A 25,551-nucleotide genomic window follows, 5' to 3' on the forward strand; every position below is an offset into this window, starting at 1 on the left:
ACAAAATGTAAGTACAAATGCTGTCATTTGGAAATTTGGCACAAGAACCTTTCTTTTTACCATAGGATTGCGGTTATTAGCGAACAGTCAACACTATTTTCCTAATCACTCTCTTCCACCCAACGATTTTTCATATTTGTATTCAAACACATCTTTTTGTTGTGTTTATACTGTCGAGGCACAGATGTTGCACATTCAAAACCAACATATTTTCCGATGGCACTTTCACACAAGAGCGAGCGCCTGGTGGAACACTAATTAATATACCGCTGCTTGTGATGCTTTCCTGTGGGGTTTCTATAGGACAGAATCATTCTAGCATGGCCATGTCAGAACAGGTGGCAGGAGGGAAGAGTGTATGATCTCCAGTAATGGATGGGGATGGAGCGATAACCAATGGGATCTCGCTCCGTGCACTGTGGTCCATCTGGACCTAAGAGAGAACACACATGCCATGACTGACTGATGCTGCCCGGGGTCTCGGTGGAACGATGTGATTATTGGATGAGGGAGAAGGGGAGCGGACGAGAGGAGGGGGATGAGTGAAAGTCGGAGTAAGCAGGCTTGTCGAAGGGAAAGGAAGTGAGATAAGAGGTGCGAGACTGTATTACAGATACTGTCTTGCGCCGAGAAAGGCTCTCAATGTTTGGAATAGAACTCTAGCATACTGCTGACTACATAGTGTGCAGTATATACTGTCTACTGTTTCTTTTATGCTGTGTGAAACTAGGGAATATCCAACAATAAATGTTTCTAAATGACATTTCATCTACTTTACAAGCCAAAATAATATATGGTTAGTTTGCACTTTTAACTTGTCAAGCAGTCAAGAAGGTGAATTGTGATTGATGTTGCTGCTGGTTCATTTGTCAATTTGGAAATTAAAGGTCAACTTGATATTAATGCATTGGGTTGGGGGTACAGTAGTTCACGCAGTGCGCTTTAAGCTGTGTCTCAAATTACATACTATACACTGTGCACTAAAACGATGTACATATTTATCTAGTGTATGAATTTTGGAAGAGTATCGTCCCAAACGGAACACTTAAAGTTTTTTTTACCCAGAAGGGTTTCCCAGACAAGGGCCTGATAGCCCCGTCTCTCTTCCGTCACAAAAGCAAAACTGTGATCGTTGAATTAAACACTTCATTTATTCGGTTGAATGAGTGCATTATCCGGGTACTTGAAGTACACATTAGGGCTTTTCACACTTGAAATAGTTAAAGGCGCTCTAAGCGAATTGACGCATTTTAGACCATAAAACATTTTTTGTTACATACAGCAAACATCTCCTCACTATCTGCTTGCTGCCTGTCCGCTGATCAAACTGTAAAAAAAAGCGATCTCTGTAGACAGCTCAGGCTCGACAAACGGCAATATCAACATAGTGGCCAAACCTAGCACAACAAAACATAACAAAGTGTTCCAGCCAATAAACGACAAGAAGAATTTGGGGGTGGGGGTTGGGCGCATTCATGAAAGCACGGACGGGAGAGGGAGGGGGAGGCGTTAGCTACGCTCCGTTTGTTTGAAAACAGTTCAAACATCAACAGGAAGTGACGTCGCACATTATTCGCTTAGAGAGCCTTTAACCCTGGGTTATTCTAAACCCCAGGTTAACAGAACCCTGGGTTATCTGTTTCACACTATTCATATGCATTTCACACTTTTTAATTTAGAAGCGGGGTTATCCCTGAAATTAACCCAGCAGGGTTAGCACCGTTTTTGCAGTGCCAATTGTGTGAAGTGTGAAACCAAGCAGGGTTAGAATGTTGTGACTCGACGCGCAACAGGCAGCCAATCAAAAACCGAAGAGCAAGTACCTCACATCACCATCTGTGTACTGAAAACACCTGAATTGGAGTAAAAATGACAGCCCAGGAGACTTAAAACATAGCCAAGAGAGATTTACGCTGCGATTTTTTCTGTCAGTGACGCAGAAGCGCGAGACAAGCGGTTATTAAAAGCGACAACCCGTTTTTTTTAATTCAGTCGGTTTGACCTTGCTTTTTATCCAATCATGGCTGTTGACACCGCAAATATGCTAATGAAAATGTTAACCCAGGGTTTAGGAATGCACAATGTGAAACGTCAGCTTATGAACACCCAGGGTTATCTCTTAACTCCTGGTTAAGTGTAAACAGTGTAAAACGTGAAATAAATAACCCAGGATTCATTACATCATTCATTCATTACATGTGTGTATTGCTCCTTAACCCAGAGTTCAAAGGGGGATTTAGAACGAAGATAATCCAGGGTTAAAGGAATATTCAATTTTCTTAAAAGAAAAATCCAGATAATTTACTCACCATCATGTCATCCAAAATGTTGATGTCTTTCTTTGTTCAGTCGAGAAGAAATTATGTTTTTTGAGGAAAACATTGCAGGATTTTTCTCATTTTAATGGACTTTAATAGACACCAACAATTAATACTTAACTCAACACTTAACAGTTTTTTTTCAACAGAGTTTCAAAGGACTATAAACAATCCCAAACGAGACATAAGGGTCTTATCTAGCAAAACGATTGTCATTTTTGACAATAAAAATAACAAATATCCACTTTTCCAACTCATTTTCCAGCTCATTTTCCTACTCCCCTTTTCCAGCTCATTTTCCAACTCCCCCAGAGTGAAACATTTGATTTTTACCATTTTGGAATCCATTTAGCCAATCGCCGGGTCTGGTGGTATCACTTTTAACATAGTTTAGCATAATCCATTGAGTCTGATTAGACCATTGGCATCACGCTTAAAAATTACCAAAAAGTTTTGATATTTTTCCTATTTAAAATTTAACTCTTTTGTAGTTACATCATGTACTAAGACCAGCGGAAAATTTAAAGTTGCAGTTTTCTAGGCCGATTTGGCTACTCTCATTCCGGCGTAATAACCAAGGACCATGGCTGCAGCAGGCACAATGATTTTACGTAGCACTTGAAAATAGTATCCATGTTTACTTTAAATAGCAGAAAATTTTGGGCACTGCGTAATATCATTGTAGAGGAGTCTAGAAGAGTCAAGTTTTAAATAGGAAAAATATTGAAACACTTTGGTAATTTTTGAGCGTGATGCTAATGGTCTAATCAGATTTAATGGATTGTGCTAAGCTATGCTAAAAGTGGTACCGCCAGACCCGGAGATTGGCTAAATGGATTCCAAAATTGTAAAAATCAAATGTTTAACTCTAGGGGAGCTGGAAAATGAGCCTATTTTCAAAAAAAAGTGGAGTATCCTTTTAATATTTTGGAACTGCAAGTGTGAACACACTGCTTACTATTTAGGGGGCGTGTACACCAAGGCGTTTACGTCTGTGGCGGGTTCACAGCAATAAAAGAGCCCAGCTGAAAAAAGCTGGTATGCGCCCACAGTTTGCATCTTCCTGGAGTTTTCAGCTCTGTTTAAAAGCTATGGTGTACATGCCCCTTATACTACAAGATGGTGTAGAATATTGCATACAGTAGGTATGCGATTTGGGACATATATCTAGTTAGTTCTTTGGAGTGTACAGCATACTGTGTACTATAATGTGCATTTTGCATACTACTAAAAACTAATAACTAGTGAAAAATAAACATGTTAAACAGTGTGCATTATGTAACAAAAATGCAATAACAATGCATACTTCAAGCATGATAAACAGTGTGTATTATGTAACAAAAAATGCCACAGTACTGTTCATATGTTTTATCTGTTCTTAATATTTATCTTGCATTGGAGTTTTTTGCCCAAATTGTTTTTAAGTTTCATACATAACACATTTAAACTTCAGATATTCTATAAAAGTAAGTTCTTTTTTTATTATGAACATGCACTAAAATCTACACCAAGGTCAGTTGTGGGAAATGCATTGTGGGTAAATACATGCGTGAAAGCCGTTTCTGAGACATTTTCAAAACTGAGCATACCTGCTTTCTATAATTACATTGTGATTTGTTTCGAAGAGGTGTGGGCGCAGTGGTGTCGGCGTCGATCTTAAACTGCGTTCCCAATCTCACACTTCCGAGTTCATGTGTCGCCGCCTTCTCCCCTATTCTCTGGACGTGCACCAGCATGCAGGGAGAAGCATCGATTAGTCATCGTATTCCACAGAGCAGTCAGGAAAGGAAGGATCAGAGACGGATTACAAAGCCATCATGTCTTGACGCAAATATAAATGTGGCTTTGTGTGGTCAAAAGTTTTGTTCTGTAAGCAGATAGCCCTCCTTTTTTTACCCTATTGGTTTTGCAGCCCATTGCCCACAGGTCATCTGGTCGGCTCGCTTATATCGCTCAGCATTTGATATTTTTGTCGATAAATCAAGAGTAAAGCTCTCGGCGCAAGGCATGTTTTTTGAGCCATGGTAAATACATATTTATTTTTAAAAAATTGTTTGATTTCTGAGCTGGCGTTCCTGTTTGATTTGCTCTTGGAGAAGGTCAGATCAGATCCAAACATCTCTGCATTATATATTTGCATTGCTGTATTTATTTATCTCCCATTCCTTTCTCACATATTAAAGGCAGAGCTTTATTAGTTCTTGACGTACATCAAACCTTGAGAATTTGATCTATTGCAAGGCCTCAATAAAAATGTTGTATCAGTGTAAAGTACCAAATAAGTAAGAGTTAATATAACGTCTGCCACTCAAAATAAAAGCTGGACAAGGAGACTGGACATTAAAGTAGCGCAATGTAGAAGACCAGAGCTATAAATATTTGACAAGGGAAAACCAATACTACAACTGACCAATCAGAATCAAGCATTTCAAGTAATACAATCTGGTTTGCTTGTGCCGTTGCAAATACAGATCAAACTCAAAGCAGTTTAGCATTTCAATCAGACGCTATCAGCATCTCCTCACATGTTCCCTTCCATAATCCAGACAAGCTTCTAGGAGAACCAGCTCCACAATCAAACCTGCTCATATTGCCTTTTCAGAAAGGGCTTTTAATGTGCCGATAGCATCTTGCACATGTTGGACAATGATAAGGCCACAGGTAAGGATTCAGTCCGGCATGATTCAGTCCCTCTTTTACATTCCTGGCCTTAATATCGCAATGTTTACCGGTGAATGTTGCCTAAAAGATTGACTGACCCTATCCTGCTGAAAATCTGGGCCACTTGATTGATGTTTCCTCCTTTTAAATGATTTCTTCCCTCTTCTAAAGAAAAGAAGACAGCCATAGAGATAAAGGCTTGGATAGCTTTTGTTTTTTGGTCTGAAATAAATTTGAATAGTTTTGAAAAATACTATGTGTATACACTCACCTAAAGGATTATTAGGAACACCATACTAATACTGTGTTTGACCCCCTTTCGCCTTCAGAATTCTACGTGGCATTGATTCAGAAAGCATTCTTTAGAAATGTTTGCCCATATTGATAGGATAGCATCTTGCAGTTGATGGAGATTTGTGGGATGCACATCCAGGGCACGAAGTTCCCATTCCATTACATCCCAAAGATGCTCTATTGGGTTGAGATCTGGTGACTGTGGGGGCCATTTTAGTACAGTGAACTCATTGTCATGTTCAAGAAACTAATTTGAAATTATTCGAGGTTTGTGGCATGGTGCATTATCCTGCTGGAAGTAGCCATCAGAGGATGGGTACATGGTGGTCATAAGGGGGTGGACATGGTTAGAAACAATGCTCAGGTAGGCTGTGGCATTTAAACGATGCCCAATTGGCACTAAGGGGCCTAAAGTGTGCCAAGATAACATCCCCCACACCATTACACCACCACCACCAGCACAGTGGTAACAAGGCATGATGGATCCATGTTCTCATTCTGTTTACGCCAAATTCTGACTCAACCATCTGAATGTCTCAACAGAAATTGAGACTGATCAGTCCAGGCGTTTTTCCAGTCTTCAACTGTCCAATTTTGGTGAGCTCATTCAAATTGTAGACTCTTTTTCCTATTTGTAGTAGAGATGAGTGGTACCCAGTGGGGTCTTCTGCTGTTGTAGCCCATTCGCCTCAAGGTTGTGCATGTTGTGGCTTCACAAATGCTTTGCTGCATACCTCGGTTGTAACAAGTGGATATTTCAGTCAAAGTTGCTCTTCTATCAGCTTAAATCAGTCGGCCCTTTCTCTTCTGACCTCTAGCATCAACAGGGCATTTTCGCCCACAGGACTACCGCATACTGGATGTTTTTCCCTTTTCACACCATTCTTTGTTAAACCCTAGAAATGGTTGTGCGTGAAAATCCCAGTAACTGAGCAGATTGTGAAATACTCAGACCGGCATGTCTTGCACCAACAACCATGCAATGCTCAAAATTGCTTAAATCACCTTTCTTTCCCATTCTGACATTCATTTTGGAGTTCAGGAGATTGTCTTGACCAGGAACAAACCACTAAATGCATTAAAGCAACTGCCATGTGATTGGTTGATTAGATAACTGCACTAATGAGAAATTGAACAGGTGTTCCTAATAATCATTTAGGTGAGTGTATTTTTGCAGTCACTTGCATTAATGATGCAGTTCATAGTGCTTTTAAAGCACTATCAGTTTGCATCAGAAAATGGTCAAAAATTACACCTTTACACCTAATGAGGTCATAATAGTAGCTCAGTGGTGCATACTGGTACCAAAGAGTGCATATTGGTACCTCAAAGATACATATTGTTACCAAATGTATACATTTTAGGACTATTTTTAAGGGTACTCCCCTAGTGACAGCTCCCCATTTTTTGACCATTTTGTCTACCAGTGTGGGAATCAAACCCACAACCTTGTCATTGCTTGTTTTATGCTTTTAAAAGTAAATTTTAACTTGGGTTCTCTATCTTTAGAATTGTATTATGCCAAGATGGTATCAATCCATTTTTATTTCGATTTATTCAGGCGAACCATCTTAGAGGACGGCACCTTGAGGATCGCCAACGTTACCAAATCCGATGCAGGCCGGTACACTTGCGTGGCCAAAAACCCTTTCGGTACATCCAGCAGTTCCGGCGCTTTAGTGGTCAAAGGTAAAGCACCTTTCACGTTTCACAAACAACACATTTCTCATGGTTCTAAGCGGATTCCTTAAAGTCGGATGAGGAAAAACGTGGGCAGCTCAAGCATGAAATTGATAATGAAATATATAGTTGTTTTATGTTCCTGCTGGTTTGACAGAGGTATAACTCATCCGGGCTTTTGTCATCTGTGAGTTATTGGTCCAGCCACTGGTGTGAAGAAATCCTAAGCCGTCCACAGCACCAGGAGCAGATTTTCTGCACCCAGCCATGTTCTGCATGTTTAATTAAAAATATGCTGCTGATGCAAGTTTTTTTTTTTTTTAGGATTTTCATCCTTTACTAACTAATGGAGTTATTGTTTAAACCCAGGGTTGCATGGATTAAAATTGCTTTCTGTGTATGTCAGCTTCATTTTACATGAACTTTGTATCTTTGCTGGTTCAAGATGGTTTCCTAGCTTGACCAAGCTGGTTTTAGTTAAAAATGTCATCTAAACCCTTCAACACAGTCCAGCAAAAGGTCCAAGTTAGGTGTTGTCCATGATATGAGACAACTTTGGGTCCGATCACACCAAACGCTTAGAAATGCAAGGCACGCCTTTGGTCACTCTAAAAAAGATCAGTGTGGCACAGCTTTTCATGTTGCTAGGCAAACACCAAGGCAGCTGTCCTGTCAATCAAATATTGTTGCTGTTAACTATCATATTAGCAGAAACGTAAAAGGGACACTCCACTTTTTTTGAAAATATGCTCATATTCCAGCTCCCCTAGAGTTAAACATTTGATTCTTACCGTTTTGGAATCCATTCAGCCGATCTTCGGGTCTGGGGCTACCACTTTTAGCATAGTTTAGCACAATCCATAGAATCTGATTAGACCATTAGCGGTTTCCTCAAAAATGACCAAAGAGTTTGGATATTTTTCCTATTTAAAACTTGATTCTTCTCTAGTTACTTGGTGTACTATGACCGACGGAAAATTAAAAGTTGTGATTTTCTAGGCCGATATGGCTAGGAACTATACTCTCATTCTGGTGTAATAATCAAGGACTTTGCTGATGTAACATGGCTGCAGGAGGCAGAATGATATTACACACTGCCGAAAATAGTCCCCTGCTATTGAAAGTTACTAAGGGGACTATTTTCGGCTGCTGCGTAATATCGTTGTGCCTCCTACTACACAGAAGTGTCAAGTTTTAAATAGGAAAAATATTGAAACTCTTTGGTTATTTTTTTGCGCGATGCTAATGGTCTAATCAGATTCAATGGATTGTGCTAAGCTATGCTAAAAGTGCTAAGCTATGCTAAAAGTGCTAGCGCCAGACCCTAAGATCGGCTGAATGGATTCCAAAACGGTAAGAATGAAATGTTTAACTCTGTGGGAGCTGGAAAATGAGCATATTTTCAAAAAAAGTGGAGTGACCCTTTAATAAAAGATGCCTGCCACTGCCATAAATGTGATCTGTGTGATACACCCCTTAGTCACCTCAAATTGTTTAAGTTGATAATTTCGGTAGGGTATGTCAATACACAATCTGACTCAAATGTAAATACCCAGGTGAAAAAGTAGTAGTGTACTTAAAGTGCTTTATTTTCGCACACTAATTTTGTACTTAATATACTAAAAATTCATCTTTAGTACTTTTTAAGATGTTCTTAAGATCATCTAAGTGTACTTCACTGTGCTATTTTGAGACACCATGAATATGAACTAAAATGTGCTAAAAATCTATTTAAAAAATTTATTTACGTACCACTTGTAGTAAACTTGAACCCACACTGTTAACGATTTCTGTAAATTACACTGTATTTTACTGTAATATGAACTGTATTTTACCGTAGGGCATGTTATACAGTATGTTGCTGTATTTTGATGTTGCATTTTGGGAAATGTAATCTTTGTGCCAGTAAAATACTGTATTTTCTATTTACTGTAAAATTTACAGTTAATTAAAAATACTGTATTTTAATAGCAGGTGGTGCTAATTTGTTTTTTTGGGGATTAACTCTCTGATTAAGCTATCTTATACAAATAATGTAATATTATTGTATTTATATATTGATTTAAAATGTAAAGTAAAATTCAGAAGACTTAAACAAAGTCCTTAAAACAATCAAACAACTAAATTAGTGCAAGTAGAGCTGATTTATTTATCAAAACACAATATAATCATCTTCATTAAAGTATTTTGTATATTCGAATTAATTTATAAATGTAAGTGTTTAAAAATTAGAGATAGGTTTTGCCGGTTGTTAATGAGTGATGAATACCAGCTGTGAATTTTCTCAACGCGTGTAAGCAGCCATGACACAGGAAACCGAAATAGTGTTCCAATATAAAGTGAGGGTCCTTGACAGTGGCCGAACCCGCATACTACACGATATAATGATTCCCCACCTCGGGAGCTATGGAGAACGAATTGAGACACAGCCCTGGATGTAATCACGTCTGTGCTGATCACGTGCCTGTACACAAACCCGCCGCAGCTCACTTGCAAAAGATTATCCTGTTATTTATTACACGTATAGTAAACGTTTTTAATGTTATCATGAATCAATGTTATAGTTTTGTATGTCACATTATTTTTTTAGAAGAGTCATGACTCAACGCGGACCTTACACGCTGTTAATTTGTGTGTGCATATGGCGGTACAGGCTCTTTTGCACTCTATGACCAGCCATCATGAAATCGAAATACAGTAAAAAAATGAGCGCGAAACCCTGACACTTTACAGAAAGGCACGGATATCCCCGCCCGAAGAAAAAAAGAGCACAGGACAATGGTTGCAAGTTAAACAGCTGGTAAGTAAAATGAGTAATCCTGTGATTTCTTAACATATTTAATTTTTTATTTGGTTAAATAATTTGAAACAACACGCAGTTAACGGTAATTTACCTCACACGTTAGGACTGTTGTGACTAGATAGGGAAAGCGCTTTGTGGTGAAAACTCTTTTTAAGACTCAACAACACTTTCGGTGCACGTTATCATATATATTTATTTTCCTTTTTAGAACATTTCACCATCTGCAAAGGTAAGTAATCTTGTGATTTCTTACCATATTTAATATTTTTGGTTTAGTTCATTAATTTGAAACACTTTTTTTAAACACTTAACAACACGCAGTTGACGGTAATTTACCTCACACGACTGTTGTGAACAAGATAGTTAGAGAGCTTTGAGGTAGAAACTCGTTTAAGACTGAACAAAACGCAACATTCTGTGCAAGTAATCATATTTAATTATTTTCTTCCCCTTTTAAGAACATTTCACCATCGACATATCAACATAAACGGTCCTCTTTTTCGAGTTTGACTGCGTTTGGTACAGGTGAGTGTTCATCTGAAATGCTAGGCGACAAACTGAGCTTTTAACGCTATTTTGAAGTCAGTCTCTCAGTTTCTCTCTAACATTATGTAATTAATTATTGACTTTGGGTCGTTGAATTATTTTGATATCACCGACAGTAAGAAACAGTGTGTGTGTGTGCGTGTGTGTGTGTGTGTGTGTGTGTGTGTGTGTGTGTGTGTGTGTGCGTGCGTGTGCAGGTCACAACAACAACGGCAGATGTAGAGACCACACTTTCCCTTGCTTCCACTCCACGGCTGATCATGCTTGGTAAGATTCTTTAACACATACTTTGGGAACATTAAAAAGATTAAAGGGATAGTTCGGCCAAAAAAATGATATTAATCCCATGATTTACTTACCCCCAAGCTGTCCGAGATGCATATGTCCATCGTTTTTCAGACAAACACATTTTCAGATATTTAAGAAAATGTTTTAGATCTTTCAGTTAATTAAATGTGAAGTTACAGGGTCCACGTCCACGTCGTTGAATTAAATTGATATAACTGCCTGTAAGAAAAAGTGTGTGTGTGTGTGTGTGTGTGTGTGTGTGTGTGTGTGTGCGCGTGTGTGTGTGTGCGCGCGCGCGCGCGTGTGCAGGTCACAACAACAACGGCAGATGTAGAGACCACGCTTTCCCTTGCTTCCATTCCACGGCTGATCATGCTTGGTAAGATTCTTTAACACATACTTTGGGAACATTAAAAAGATTAAAGGGATAGTTGGGCCAAAAAATTATATTAATCCCATGATTTACTTACCCCCAAGCTGTCCGAGATGCATATGTCCATCGTTTTTCAGACAAACACATTTTCAGATATTTTAGAATATGTTTTAGAACTTTCAGTTAATTAAATGTGAAGTTACGGGGTCCACGTCCTTCAAGTCCAAAAAATGTGCGTCCATCCTTCACAAAATAAATCCAAGTGGCTCCAGGATAATAAACAAAGGTCTTCTGAGGGTAATTTGTGTGGTGCTGTTGGGATTAATATCATTTTTTGGCCGAACTATCCCTTTAATGCTTTGTTAATGTTAGGCATTATGCTTAAATTTTGGCATTCTTCTTGAGTTTTGAATATCAAGAGTAATGAAATGATGATTGGCCTTTTTAGGTACCCCCCCCCCCAAATTGTATTCTGTACTCATTTACTTATTCTTGTGTTGTTCTTAACCTGCATGAGTTAAATTTCTTGAGCGAAGATAATATTTTGATAAATGATGGTAATCTAATAGTTGACAATACCCCTTGACCTCCACAGTATTTGTTTTTCTTACTATGGAAGTCAGTGGGTACCATCAACTGTGCTTACCATCAATTATTAAAATATCTTCTTTTGTGTACTAATAAATACAACAGAATCAACTCATACAGGCTTAGAACAATACAAGGGTAAGTAAATGATGACAGAATTTTGGGGACATATCAACTATCACTTTAAAATGATAGATTTCAAATTATTGAGAAAAGCTCTAACATCTAAATATTGTTACTTACACCAAAATCAAATAACAAACGCTATTATTAAATAATTATTTTCAGAGGATCCAGATCTACAAAACAAAAAATGGATGCTGCCGATTGAAGGCTAAGTCCGCTTTCCTGCGATTGACCTACCATTTCTTCAGCATTTGCTGTTCACTTTGGTTGCTACTACGTGCTCAACATCGAGTACCAAGTGGAAGCAGCCACTACTTTGGAGTTTATTCAGAGGTAAGTACATCTTTCAGTATGCTATAACATTTGGTAAATATTGAAGAAAGACTCATCATTTACTTACTTTTATGTCCTTCCTCCTAACCTGTATGCTCTTTCTTCAGAGGAACACAAAAGAAGATATTTTGAAAAATGTTGTTTACCAAACATGTTTAGTTCCTTGACTTTCATTGGTTTGTTGACTCTCATCAACAAAGCTGTTTGGTAACAAACATTCTTCAAAATATCTTCTTTTGTTTTCCAATAAAGAAAGTGCATACAGGTTAGGAAGGACATAAGGGCTTTTATATATGATTTTAGTAGGGCTGTCAAAATTAACGCGTTAATAACGCGTTAACGCAAATTCATTTTAACGCCACTAATTTTATTAACGGAGATTAACGCAACGCGCAATTTCTGTTTGACCCTTGGTCCAGCCCATAGTTGAATGAACAGAGACGCAGACAAATGTGACTCTCTCTAAATGAGTAAAAGGTTTTCATAGAAATAAGAACATTAAGCAAATCGTCTTCCAAATCCAATGCTCTAAATGCTCGTTGGACATCTGATATGATCTTTATTTATACGTCTGAGAGGTGTAACGTTACCGTCCTCCTAATGCTTAATCTAATACAAAAATGCGTCTCAATTCATTTTGGTTTCGCTTTTATGCATGACTTAGAAATAGACTGCAGGACTTGCTTGATGTTAAAAGAGTCATTAAGAGAGATAAAGTTCGGTACCTGATTAATGTTAAAGAGTTATTAAGAGCGACAAGACTCAAAAGCGATCCCCTCACGCTGACTGACTGACATCTGAAGCGCGTGCACACAGACGCGCGAGTGCGAGACCCGGATATATAGACATCTACACAAAATTACAGTTTTACAAATATCTGTTTTGATAAGAATTCACGCAGGTAGGCTCTATAATCTGTTATGTTTTAAGTAAATGTTTGGTTAACTGTTGGGTAAAAATATCTGATGTGTAACATTATATTAGATCACTTAGATTTTAAGCAGTCTGTCTCAATGTCAATCAAACAAAAGGAAAAAAAGTTGAACATACATTGATGATGTTTTTGCTTTGTGTGTGCTAAATCTATTAGTTTTACCAGTGATTTTAAGGTATTGATGTGGTAATATAATGTAAGGATGTGGAAATGTTTGTGGTAATTTGACTCTTTCAACTTCAAACACGTGTAGTTCTGTCATATTTTGTTATATTTCAACAAATCATGCATTGTTCTATGTTTTAATAGAGAATGTCAAAATATGAACAACTATTTTTTTTAAATTTGCTAATTCCGACTCAACTTGCCAGCACAGGTCACAAATGATGCAGCAGCAAACAAAAATGGAGAAAGAAAAATCTTCTGAAAGGAAAATTCATATACAAAACAATGGCTGGTGATTCTGTTAAAATGTAAACAGGCTGTTGTTAACATACATTTGCATAAAGCATCTATATATGTATATATGATTAGAATATTAAAAACCTGAAAAGTGTTAAATTAGGGTAAATTTAGAATGGATAAAAATGTGCGATCAATTTGCGATTAATCGCAGTTAACTCATGAAATCATGCGATTAATCTAGATTAATTTTTTTAATCTATTGACAGCCCTAGATTTTAGATTTCAGGAAGTGGCAAAGTCTTGTCATCTATTAGAAACTGCTGGTCCTTTGTGGTAATTACAGTGGGCCTGAGCAATATGAGGATATTATCGTATAGCAACGATTAGGAATGGCACTATTTAAAAAAAAAAAAGTGGAGTGTCCCTCTCTTACACATCAAATGATCTAATTAATTCTTTTTTTATGTAAAGATTTATTGTGAGGATCAGCCCCAGCAAGTGCTCCTCTAACTTCCAGGTGAGCAAAAGAAGTGGGAAGATGGTGCAAAGGAGGAACTCTGGCCTGAACCATCATGTATATATCCACCTTTATTAAGGACTTTATGAATTAAGCAAAACTATTAAGCAACTAAAGCAAATACATTCTACTCAACTCACCAGAGGTTTGTGAAGTTCTTTTTTTATCTTAAAGGTTTCTTTTAGTTAATTTGTCCATGCACTGATTTATAATATTGTAATATGAAACTCCAGTGTATACATGTTACTACTGTTGCTTCTAAAAGCAAAATAAGTCTATGCAGGAGAGGTTTTGTTACGTTTTTTTTTTTTTTAATTATTCTTATAGACGGTTTCATCGGACGCACATGACACACGTCTGGATCCGAACCTTACTTCCGGTTTCGCTTTTTTAATGGTCTGACTAGTTGGTAAACTGATTTCTTGAACAAAAGCCTCGTCGAAAATAACAAATGTTTTGGTTTCCGAGCTAATCTATGTGTTGTTTTTTTGCTTGTTATATAAATAAAATGCGTTTAAAGAACTTTGTTGTTTTTTATTCTTAGCGGAGTTTATCGGAAGTTCATGCGGACCGCGACAGCCGCTTGTTTATGTTGTTACTGATGAAACCGTCTATAGTTATAACTGAATTTGTACTAGTATTATTTGATAATACTGTGAAATGAAACAGTGAGTAAATGTAACATTGGCTTTGAAAAAGCTGTTGCTGCAAGAAATTACAATTTACTCAGAATAATATTTTGAATGTATAAGTTTTTGACATTGCTTATGACTACATTTGAATGTATTGTTCATGAATTGATGCTGTGATATGTGTGTGTAAATGTTTTGTGTGTTACAGGATAAAAGATTTTATTTTACTCAGGAAAGTATTTTGTATTTGAACATTGTTATTATGACTGAGTTAGTTCATGACTTGATTTAAAATTCTGTAATATGATATCTATGAGTAAATGTTATTGCAGGTTTAAGAAAAACAGTTTGTGATGCAAGCTGAAAGTTCAGTGTGCAAAAATATGAAAATCTGATTTCATGTTTTTGAAAAACTAAATAAAATTTTAAAAACATGTTGTCATTGCTTATTTTTGTGATTTACTTAGAGCTGTTTTAACACCTCCATTTAAATTTTGTGCAGTTTTGTAGTAAATAGAAATGGGAAAATGAATCACAGGAAATTTTACGGTAAAATACACATTGTAATATATACATTGTAGTATAAAATTATTGTATATTTTACAGTAGAAAATATAAAATACTGTAAATACAGTTACAGCATGTTAAACAATACTGTAAAATGTATACAGTATTTTAAATAGTACTGTAAAACTGTATACAGTACTTTAAATAGTACTGTAAAACTGTATACAGTATTTTAAATAGTACTGTAAAACGGTATACGGTATTTTAAATAGTACTGTAAAAATGCATACAGTACTTTAAATAGTACTGTAAAATTGTATACAGTATTTTTACTGTATGTTAATTTACAGTAAGTTGCTGGCAATCAGCTGCCAGTAAGTTACTGTAAATTCTACAGGAAATTTTTTACAGTGCATATTTGTATGAAAGTTGAGTTCAAGTTTAATACAAGTGTTAACTAAATACAATTTTTAATACAGAGATGGTGGGCCCTATCTTGCACCCAGCGCAATTGACTTTGTCATTGACGCATGTATCATTTCGTATTTTGCACTGGCGCACAGCGGGTTTTTCCCTCCACAGACGCACGTCGGCAACCTAGGGAATGAACTTGCGCTCCCTTGGCGGTTCAACACAAAAAAGGAGGCGTGCTCCGGCGCAAACCATCTCTTATGCTATTTTGCAGTTTCAAAAAACAATTGCGCTACTAACCAAAAAAAACTAGTCTATAGTCAGTGGCGCGTTGCGCGTGGTTCATTATGCTATTTTAAGGGCGCATGCTTGACCATAATGTATAGCGCGCACAACGCGCATTGCTTATCTAATCTACACAGATGCAACAGTTATTTTTGCAAATCATAAATTGTTACAATAAAAAATATAAGATAAGGGAAATCATTAAATCATAAATTGTTACAATAAAAAATATTAATACATGAGATAAGGGAAATCATTGTGGTGAGCATTGTGGTTATAGTTTTTATTTATTTTGTGTGGGAGCGTTAAACAATTATCATGCAAATAACGATTAAAATATTTTCATAGTTTGTTGTGTGGCTGCATTACGTTTATTTTATGTAAATAATAATTAAAATGTTTTCATAAGAAACCTTAATGTATGTGAACTTGATTTGTAAGTTTACTTTGGGGTATGGACCTTGCTTGCGTTTCTTGTGTCCGATTTCAAAGCCCCCAAACCCTTTCAGCGGTGAGGGTGGATGCAGCGATGTCCTCCTGTGTGCCCGGCGTGCCCGATTTATGCTGGCAAGCTTGGGATCCCCCCGTCTCCTGACATCATTGTAGTGCTTGGCGCAGCTGATGAGACAATTGCGGCTATTTCCTCTCACGCCTGTTTAACCGACGCTGATTTGGGCGGGTCTCTCCCATCCCAATACAAAACAACGTCTCTGTCTTTGACTGCTCTTACAAGAACATGGGTCTCCTCGGCTGTGAACCGCTCCTGGCGTGCGCCTGGTAAATCCGTCATAATAATAGCAACCCGCCATGGAACTTGCGCACTTGCGTTTAAAGGGAATGTTTGATAGCGTTCTGATTGGTTTATTTGTCGTTACGCCCAAACCACACCTATGAATAATGAACCTACTTCAGACCAACCCCTTATTGATTTGCGCCCGGCGCAAGACTTATTTCTCCCGCCGGGAAAATAGCAACAGCGCCCAAGATCCGCCCACAAAGTCACTTGCGCTTTGCGCTTCGCACTTGCGTTTCAGATCGTTAAAATAGGGCCCGGTATGTTAAAAGTGCATTTTAGTTCACATTCATACAAAATAGCACAGTGAAGTACACTTAGATAAATTTAAGAACATCTTAAGAAGTACTAAAGATCAATTTAGTATATTAAGTAAAAAAATGAGTGTGCGAAAATAAAGCACTTTAAGTACACTATGGAAGTGTACTACTTTTTCATCTGGGTATGTGTATTAAAGTATATTGAGACTCATGTGAAATGTGTTTTTGCCCCTTTAAATTTACTAAAACATTTCTTTTTTACAGAACCAACCAAGATAACCGTCCCTCCATTAAGTATGGATGCCACAGTAGGGGAAAGTATTGTCCTGCCATGCGAAGTGTCTAAAGACTCAACTCTGCACCCCACATTCAAATGGTTCTTCAATGGGAAACTCATCGATTTCAGCAGACACGATCACTTCGGCATGATCGGAGGGGTGCGTTTCATTTTATATTGAAAAGCTTGCAAAATATTGCAGAGGATTGAGACTTCTTTCGTTTTAAAATACTAAGATAGCAAGAAGTGAACTTTAACACAAGGGCACCGGGATGCTCTCTGAACATAGAGGCACAAATCGGTCTGATTACAGGATTACCGTTGCTCTCCGTTTAACACACAGAGAATCTCAAATAGATATCCACATGCCCCTTTCTCCGACTGCGTAGATCATTCAGGCATTTCTTTGGAGAACCTGGAGAGAGCAATGAACAAATGCAGCTAATAGATTGCTTGTCTATGCGTGTTTAGAGAAGTCAGAGCTGGATAACCAATCAAATATGAGAGACAGTTTGACCTTTGCTACTTCACTGGCATTTGTTTCCCAAAGTCTTTCAAACGTGTCCTACCTATAGAAATAAAAGATTTGTGAGATCTCCTACAAACAAATACATCAATATCACCTTGCACTCTTAAAAATAAAGGTTCCTGAATGGTTTTTGTCAGGCTGCAACCTTTAACATCCGCAGAACACAGATGCTGTAGAACGTTTCTACAAACTATTAAAGGGTAAAACATATTTTTTAAGAACCTAAAAGCTTTTTGAGGAAAATAAAAACGTTTTATGACATCACCCTTCACTGGCACCTTAAAGGCGGGGTGCATGATCTCTGAAAGCCAATGTTGACATTTGAAATCATCTAAACAAACACGTCCCTACCCCAATAGAATCTGGACCTTTTTTGATAGACCCGTCCCTCACATACGCAACCCAGGAAATGAACCTCTTACTGGTTATTGGCTACAAGTGTGTTTTGGTACTCTGCCCAACTCAACAAAGTGTTTTTCAAAAATCATGCACCCCGCCTTTAAAGAGATTAAAAATTGTCATCATTTACTCATCCTCATGTTGTTCCACAAACAATGTCTTTGTTCTGCTGAAAAATGTTTGTAAGCATGCAGATCTGCGGCACCATTCACTTCCATAGTATTATTTTTCCTACTATGGAAGTCAGTGGTGCCACAGATCTGCTTGGTTACAAAATATCTTCGTTTGTATTCAGCAAAACAAGGAAATTTATACAGGTTTGGAACAACTTGAGGGTAAATAAATGATGACTGAATTTTCATATTTTGGTGAACTTTGCTTTAAAAAAAACAACAACTTCTACAAAAATCTGCATTGGGTTCTAAGGAGCAAAGAAAGCCATCGGGGTTAATGACTAAATTTAGTTTTTGGGTGAATTATCTCTTTAAGTTGTTTGAATACCAAGTGCCATGGTACACTCAAAAGTCAGAAAGAGACGAACCCAACCCACTGGGTTATAATCCAACCTATCCTGGGTTGTTTCAACCCAAAATGCTGGGTTGTTTTAACCCATTGTTGGGTCAAATATAAACATTTTCTAGGTTAATTTAAAGCGTAACTAAACCCCTGGTCAGAGTCTGACTCCAGCCACTGGCAATATTTTAAAAAAATGCAAGAAAAGTGGGCAGACCCCAACGGAGAACTGAGCTCGTACCAAGGATGTGGTGAGATTGTAACAAGGGCATGGTGAGCTTGAACCTGCTTACGTAGGGTCGTAACGCTTACGTCACACGGTACCGCACCATCCAATAGGAAAATTCAACTGCAGTAGCCACCGTTCAACTGAAGAGGGACGAAAATGGCATACGCCAAAAATAATAAGACTTATAATACAAAACGATGTTCCCTTTATAAATCACAAATCACCTGCAAGTGTGCATACATGAATCATCCTTAGATTCCACCCTTCAAGCCCATTCTATCGTCAAGTTTGTTTTTTATAGATCACAACCTTTGCGTGGGAACTGGTGTACGCACGTTTCCAGCCCCATTTTGTGCGTACGCAAGCTTTATAAATGAGGCCCCTGATGTTTATGTTGTCATGTTGTGTATTGGCCACCAGTTTTGTGATTGCAGTATCAGTTTTAGCCACAATCCTACATACTGTTCCTTTAATGCTCTGATACATGCACCACCAAGTATTTTTTTCTTATAGATCCCACCTGTATTTACTCTAGTACAATGTGTTACATTCTTAAAAATGGTGCTAAATAGCACTAAAAGTCATAGTCATCATAGGGGAACCATTTTTAGTGCTATATATCACCTATGTAGAACCTGTGTTGAACCATAAGTTGAACCACTATATAAGAGATATACAGTAGGTGCTCTGTACAGTAGCACTAAAAATGGTTCACCTATGATTACAGGCTTTTAGTCCTATTTAGCACCATTTTTATAGTGTATCCTAATGCATTGTTTTCTATAGGGATCATCTGGAGATCTTATGATCAGAAACGTTCAGCTGAAGCACTCAGGAAAGTACGTCTGCATGGTGCATACAGCAGTAGACAGCGTCTCGGCCGCGGCAGACCTGATCGTCCGAGGTATGTGCTGTCCTGACCAATGAGACGATCAGTATTCTACACTTTTCTGCGCATTTATCAAATATAAATTAAAAAGGCCCCATCATTTCTGTTTTATTCTGTTCATCTGCTCCTGAAATAATGATGGGAGTATCTGGAATCAATGCATTAATTCCCTGCTTTGTGCTCTTTCCAACCTTTTGTATTTCCATCATCAAGTTGAAGGATCTTTCTTAATGGTTCTGAATATTAAGCGCTTGTGTCACATTGCAAGATACGTGGTCACCTTCCTGCGCCCTTCTCCGATGAAGATGCGCAGCATACTTTTTCAAGTTTGACTTCTTTTTGTCTTTTTGGGGTGGTGGGGTTGGCAGGGCCCCCTGGAGCTCCGGTGGGTGTGTCGGTGGGGGACGTCACAGGCAGAACTGCTCGGCTCTCATGGGGCCCTGGACCTGACAACCACAGTCCTATTACACTGTACATCGTTCAAGCCAGGACCCCTTATTCTATCGGCTGGCAGGCGGTCAAAACTGGTACAGTATTCTGGTTATGTCTTTGAAAGCTGAAGTCATTTTTATTTATTAATTTATTATTTTTGGCTTATGGTTATATATATATATATATATATATATATATATATATATAACATTTTTACAGACAGGTGGCTAGGATGTGTTTGGATGGCTATTAGACGTCTTTTAAATAAAAAAATGCTTGCTGGTCTGTTCCTTTAAGAATATAAAAATGTATAAAGTTGTTGGAAAGCTTCATACTGTATGCTTTTAACAGTGATTTATTTTGAATCCGACACTTTGGCTCTTCCCAAGAGTAATTGCAAATTCTTATTTAAAATGCACTGTGAAAGACAACAAAGGAAAATGAGCACAATTGCCAAGATTAAAACAAAGCACATCTTCAGAAGTAATTGCAAAATAATTATGTCAGGCTACTCTGCACAGATGGGCATTGATGTGTTTCCATACAAATTTCTTTAATCCTAGTTCCCGATTCTGTGCCTGGACAGATGATTCACGCAACAGCGGTGGATCTGAATCCGTGGGTAGATTATGAATTTCGAGTCGTGGCTATCAACAGCGTTGGGGTGGGAGAACCCAGCGTGCCGTCCAAACCCATTCGCACCAAAGCTGCAGGTATATGCCCCATCCCTCCTCTTTCCATATCTATCATCTCTAATAAATCAAGAAGGAGAAAAATGTAATTTCATTCCGTAATTAGTTTAAATCACCAGGAGTGACTTCTCGTGATAGGGTTCAGGCGTGAGAAGTAAACACTCACGGGTTACCTGCGTATTGGGGTAGCATCTGAATTGCCAAATCATTTACACACAATTAGGATACAAATTAAGTGTAGAAATGAGGCTGGAGGGCTGGAGTTTTGGTTAATTAGTCTAAGAAAATCACTTTTCAGATGCAGTATCGCACTTGATGTGAAACTTGCTCACGTAGCTGTTTTCTTCAACGTAAGCTAGATGATGTAGGCCCAACCCTGCAGCACTTAAATGCTGGACATCAGCAATCAGGAAATGCAGCGATCAATAATTCATGTAAACATCAATAGGAATTGAGTGGACTTCCCTCGCATTCTACTGCATGAGGCAATACGCCTTAAAAGTCTCTATTTTTAGCTCAAGTACCGTGTGCAAGAGTCTCAATCTCTGATTCATGAATAAATAGAGACTTCATCATAGATTCTCATGTGAAGAAGGCACGCAGGGGGTTCCTTTGGCTACGGGCGCTTATGTGTTTCCCTAGGTGTGCTTCTAGGTTTTTTCAAGATGATGTGATAATGTGAGAAGAAAAATATTCTTGAAAAATGCTCTCTGTTTTATTGGCATGTTATTTTTTTAGATGCGTGATAACCTGAGAAGAAAATTTTCATATTTATCTTGATTTTTTCCTTTTCCAAATAAGCTAAAAAGTAAAGTACAAAATAAAAACTATACAAAAAGTAACTGTAATTTTGTATATTTTGGGGGATAGTTCACCAAAAAATGTTAAATCCGTCATCATTTATTTGCCCTCATGCTGTTTAAAACTTGTATGAGTTTCTTCACTTTGTTTAATGCAAAAGTAAATGGGTGATTCTCACGAAATCCGTGTCCAGCATCAGAATAAATAAAAAACTTGAAGCCAATTTTTTTTTGCACATATAAGATTAAGGTCTGAACTTACTATAACCATTATTTTTAAATTATTAACATTTTTAAGATGATCATTATCGAAAATGATCATTACCGCGACATGATATTACATTAAATATATGCATTTACAAACTCATATTTCGGTAATGAGAACTAAAAAGTTGTCTAGGTACTATGACAAACAAAATTTCAACTTTTATCTGGAGAGAAAAAAATAAAAACTGCTTACCTGGTAGCCATCTTGAGTGTCACAGTCAATTGTGTCCCTTCCAACTATTTATTTTTTGAAAATGTTAGTTCCTTGAGGGCTTAAACAATGATTGAAAATTGTTGCGGAGGATGAGAAAATCATTCTTGGACACATTAATATTCCTTATTATTGTCTCTACATTTACCAATGATCACCAAATACCACATTTTTCTTTACTGTAAATGTTTATTTTTTAGATTTTTTATTTATAAATATTTCCATGTCAAAGAACCCAAATCCAGTCATGGACACGTTGCGGTAATGAAAATTTCCCCCTTAAATGTGGAAAAAAACAACAAAATTGGTTTGTATGATGTCATTTGAAATCATGTGCAAAATAGTACATGAAGAGATGTTTGTAACTGTATGCTTCTTATTTTAATACTTTTACTTTGCATTTACTTTTTTTTCAAAATGTTTTATGACATCTCATAAGTCTAATTTCGACGAGAATCACCCAAATATTTTGATAATTGATGGTAACCACAGTTTATGGCACTCATTGACTTTCATAGTATTTTCTCCTAATATGAAATTCAATGGGTACCATTAACTGTAGGTATAGATCAAAATGAAGGTGAGAAAACAATCATTTTTCTCATGGGGGCCCTTTGGCGAGATGATGCTAAGGGGCCCCCAGTTATATTACATTTTATAAAAACATTAATTTATCATAAATTCTGTGTAATCAGAAAAAAATATAGCTGGGAACCAACAGAACTACATTGTTTCATTTAATTTAATTTGTTTTGTTTAATTCAAATTCAAAGTTTAAAATTGTTTTATATTATGATTTTTATGGGCGCAAAGGGATGAACCCTATCCCGGGGGTTGGGGTGCACTAAGCCAAAGCAAGACAAATACGTTACTATAGATTTATATATTTTCCATCCACAGAATGAATGGTGATTTGAGATAATAATTTGACATGTGTTTATGACAGAAGAGAGGCAAAGTTCCTTCTCATTCATGAATAGCCACTATTGGACAGTTTGTAGACAAATTAAATGAACTTGCTTGTTTAAAGGGGACATATCATGAAAATCTGAGTTTTTCCATGTTTAAGTGCTATAATTGAGTCCCCAGCGCTTCTATCAACCTAGAAAATTTGTAAAAGAACAACCCAGTAACTTAGTTTTGGTAAACCATTCTCTGCAAGCATGTAAAAAAAATGGGTCATTGAAATTTGGCTCTCGTTGTGATGTCAGAAGGGGATATTACCTTCCCTTAGAGGCGGGGTGCACAATCTCTGAAAGCCAATGCTGACATTTGAAATCACCTAAACAAACACGCCCCTACCCCAATAAATCTGGACCTTCTTTTGATAGACCCGCCCCACACATACGCAACCCAAGCAACGATGTCGGTTAGTAGACATGCTTTTTAAAAATAGCGCACCAAGCCTTTAATCTGCACTATCCAACCACGGCACTGCTATCGGCTCATTTGCATATAAAAGGAAACACACAAAAACGGCACAATTTTGCTCACACCTACAAAGTGGCAATTTCAACATGTTATAATAAATTATCTACATGGTATTTTGAGCTAAACTTCACTTACATACTCTGGAGACACCAAGGATTTATTTAACATCTTAAAAAAGTCTTGTGAAATGTCCCCTTTAAAAAAATATATTTTAAAAACGCAGTTATAAACACCCACAAACAGTAATCCACTCCACACCAAGCACAATAGAGCTGGTGACAAACAAGACATTTATTGCCAAAACCCAAACATGATTTAGTTCAATCATTTACAGGTAGATTTAAACTGCTTCTCATGAAATGGAAGCTTTCCTAAAGTATTTTGTGTCTGTGGTCTTCTTCCCCCCAGATCCCGAAGTCGCTCCGGCTAACGTAAGCGGAGGTGGAGGCAGCCGAGGTGAACTCGTGATCGTTTGGGAGGTGAGCTTACCGACTCATGCCAGCACCTTTAACACCACGTAAGCTTTTTCAAATCACTCTTTCCTGTCGTGAGTCGGATTCCGAAGAAAATCTCCACGGTGGTGTGGTTTAAATTAGACAGGGTTTAATTAAAAGCCAACGCTGTCATATCAACGCTTTTTGCTCTGCCGAGATTTCTCCCGGTGGTATGTAAGTCATAATGAAAACATGAATATAAGACTGCTTTCACCGCTAAATCTGGAGCGACAACGTTTATCAATGGCTTTCTTGTAATCTTACCGGCTGTCACGGCAGATATTCTTCACTGTGTTTAAATACAGTATTACTTTCAAACTGCTGTGTGTTTTATTTTGAGTAAGTGCAGGGGTTGGAAGCTGTCAACTTTATTTACTTATATTCATTTGAGCTTGAAAACAATGTAAATGTGATAAGACTTGTCAAGTTGCAGGAACAACCATGTCATGTGAATGATTTTGCTTAAAGGCATAGTTCACCCAAAAATAACAATTTTGTTATTTTCTCACCATAAAGTGGTTACAAACCTGTATGAATTTCTTTGTTTTGCTGAGCACAAAGGGAGATAGTTGTAATCATGCAGGAAACATAAGCACCTTTGACTTCAATAGGAAAGAAAAATACTATAGAAGTCAATGGTGCTCAAAAACTGTTTGGGTACAAACATTGCTTAAAATATCTTCCTTTGTGTTCACAAGACCAAAGACATTTATACAGGTTTGTAACAACTTGAGGGTGAGTAAATAATGGCAGAGTAATGACAGAAATAAAATATAAATACAACATCACTATCAGTATTACTTATACTTAAAGGATTAGTCCATTTTCTTTAAAAAAAATCCAGATAATTTACACGCCACCATGTCATCCAAAATGTTGATGTCTTTCTTTGTTCAGTCGAGAAGAAATTAACGCGACCTCACGTAATTGTGTAATGATGTGGAAAGGTCACGTGTTACATATATGAAACACACATTTGCAGACCATTTTAAACAATAAACTGACACAAATACATTAATTAGTATCATTCCACATACAACAACATTGAAACGGTCCTCTCACATATTACACTTATAAATACTGGGGCGTAGTTTTGCATACGTGAGGTCGCGCTGGCACGTCACATGACCGGAGATAGACGAGAAGTTGTGGTTTAAAAGTGCATATTTTTTATTTTTCTTGTCAAAAATGACAGTTATTTCGCTAGATAAGACCCTTATGTCTCGTTTGGAATCATTTAGAGTCCTTTGAAACTGCGTTGAAACTGCAATTTTAAACTGTTACGTGTTGGGGTCCATTAAAGTCCATTAAAATGAGAAAAATCCTGGAATGTTTTCTTCAAAAAACATAATTCTTCTCGACTGAACAAAGAAAGACATCAACATTTGGATGAGATGGTGGTGAGTAAATTATCTGTTTTTTTTTTTAAGAAAATTGACTAATCCTTTAAGAAAACCTAAAAACCTCTTAAAGGGGTAGTTCACCCAAAAATGAAAATTCTGTCATCATTTACCCACTCTTATCTTGTTACAAACCTGTATAAATTTCTTTGTTCAGATGAAAAAGGAAGATATTTTGAGAAATGTTTGTAACCAAACCGTTCAGAGGCTCCATTGACTTCCATTGTAGGAAAA

The 25,551-nt window shown here is 37.3% G+C and overlaps 1 protein-coding gene and 1 long non-coding RNA gene across 2 annotated transcripts in view; both read left to right on the forward strand.

Moving 5' to 3' along the window:
- Positions 1–25,551, forward strand: part of cntn6 (contactin 6) — a 143,337-nt gene that overhangs the window by 101,651 nt on the left and 16,135 nt on the right. Inside the window, exons 12-17 of the mRNA XM_055213322.2 lie at positions 6,835–6,962; positions 17,019–17,191; positions 19,488–19,605; positions 19,959–20,117; positions 20,586–20,735; positions 23,832–23,902. Of these exons, the coding sequence (XP_055069297.2) occupies positions 6,835–6,962; positions 17,019–17,191; positions 19,488–19,605; positions 19,959–20,117; positions 20,586–20,735; positions 23,832–23,902 (799 nt within the window). The remainder of the gene's footprint in view (positions 1–6,834; positions 6,963–17,018; positions 17,192–19,487; positions 19,606–19,958; positions 20,118–20,585; positions 20,736–23,831; positions 23,903–25,551) is intronic.
- On the forward strand, positions 8,779–15,111 carry LOC129448596 (uncharacterized). Its single transcript, XR_012370755.1, has 7 exons — positions 8,779–9,753; positions 9,965–9,985; positions 10,215–10,281; positions 10,500–10,569; positions 10,900–10,969; positions 11,840–12,010; positions 13,821–15,111. It is a non-coding gene; the product is annotated as an uncharacterized lncRNA (long non-coding RNA).

The sequence above is a fragment of the Misgurnus anguillicaudatus genome, chromosome 8 (genome assembly GCF_027580225.2).
Source record: "Misgurnus anguillicaudatus chromosome 8, ASM2758022v2, whole genome shotgun sequence".
In the NCBI taxonomy this organism is placed as follows: domain Eukaryota; kingdom Metazoa; phylum Chordata; class Actinopteri; order Cypriniformes; family Cobitidae; genus Misgurnus; species Misgurnus anguillicaudatus.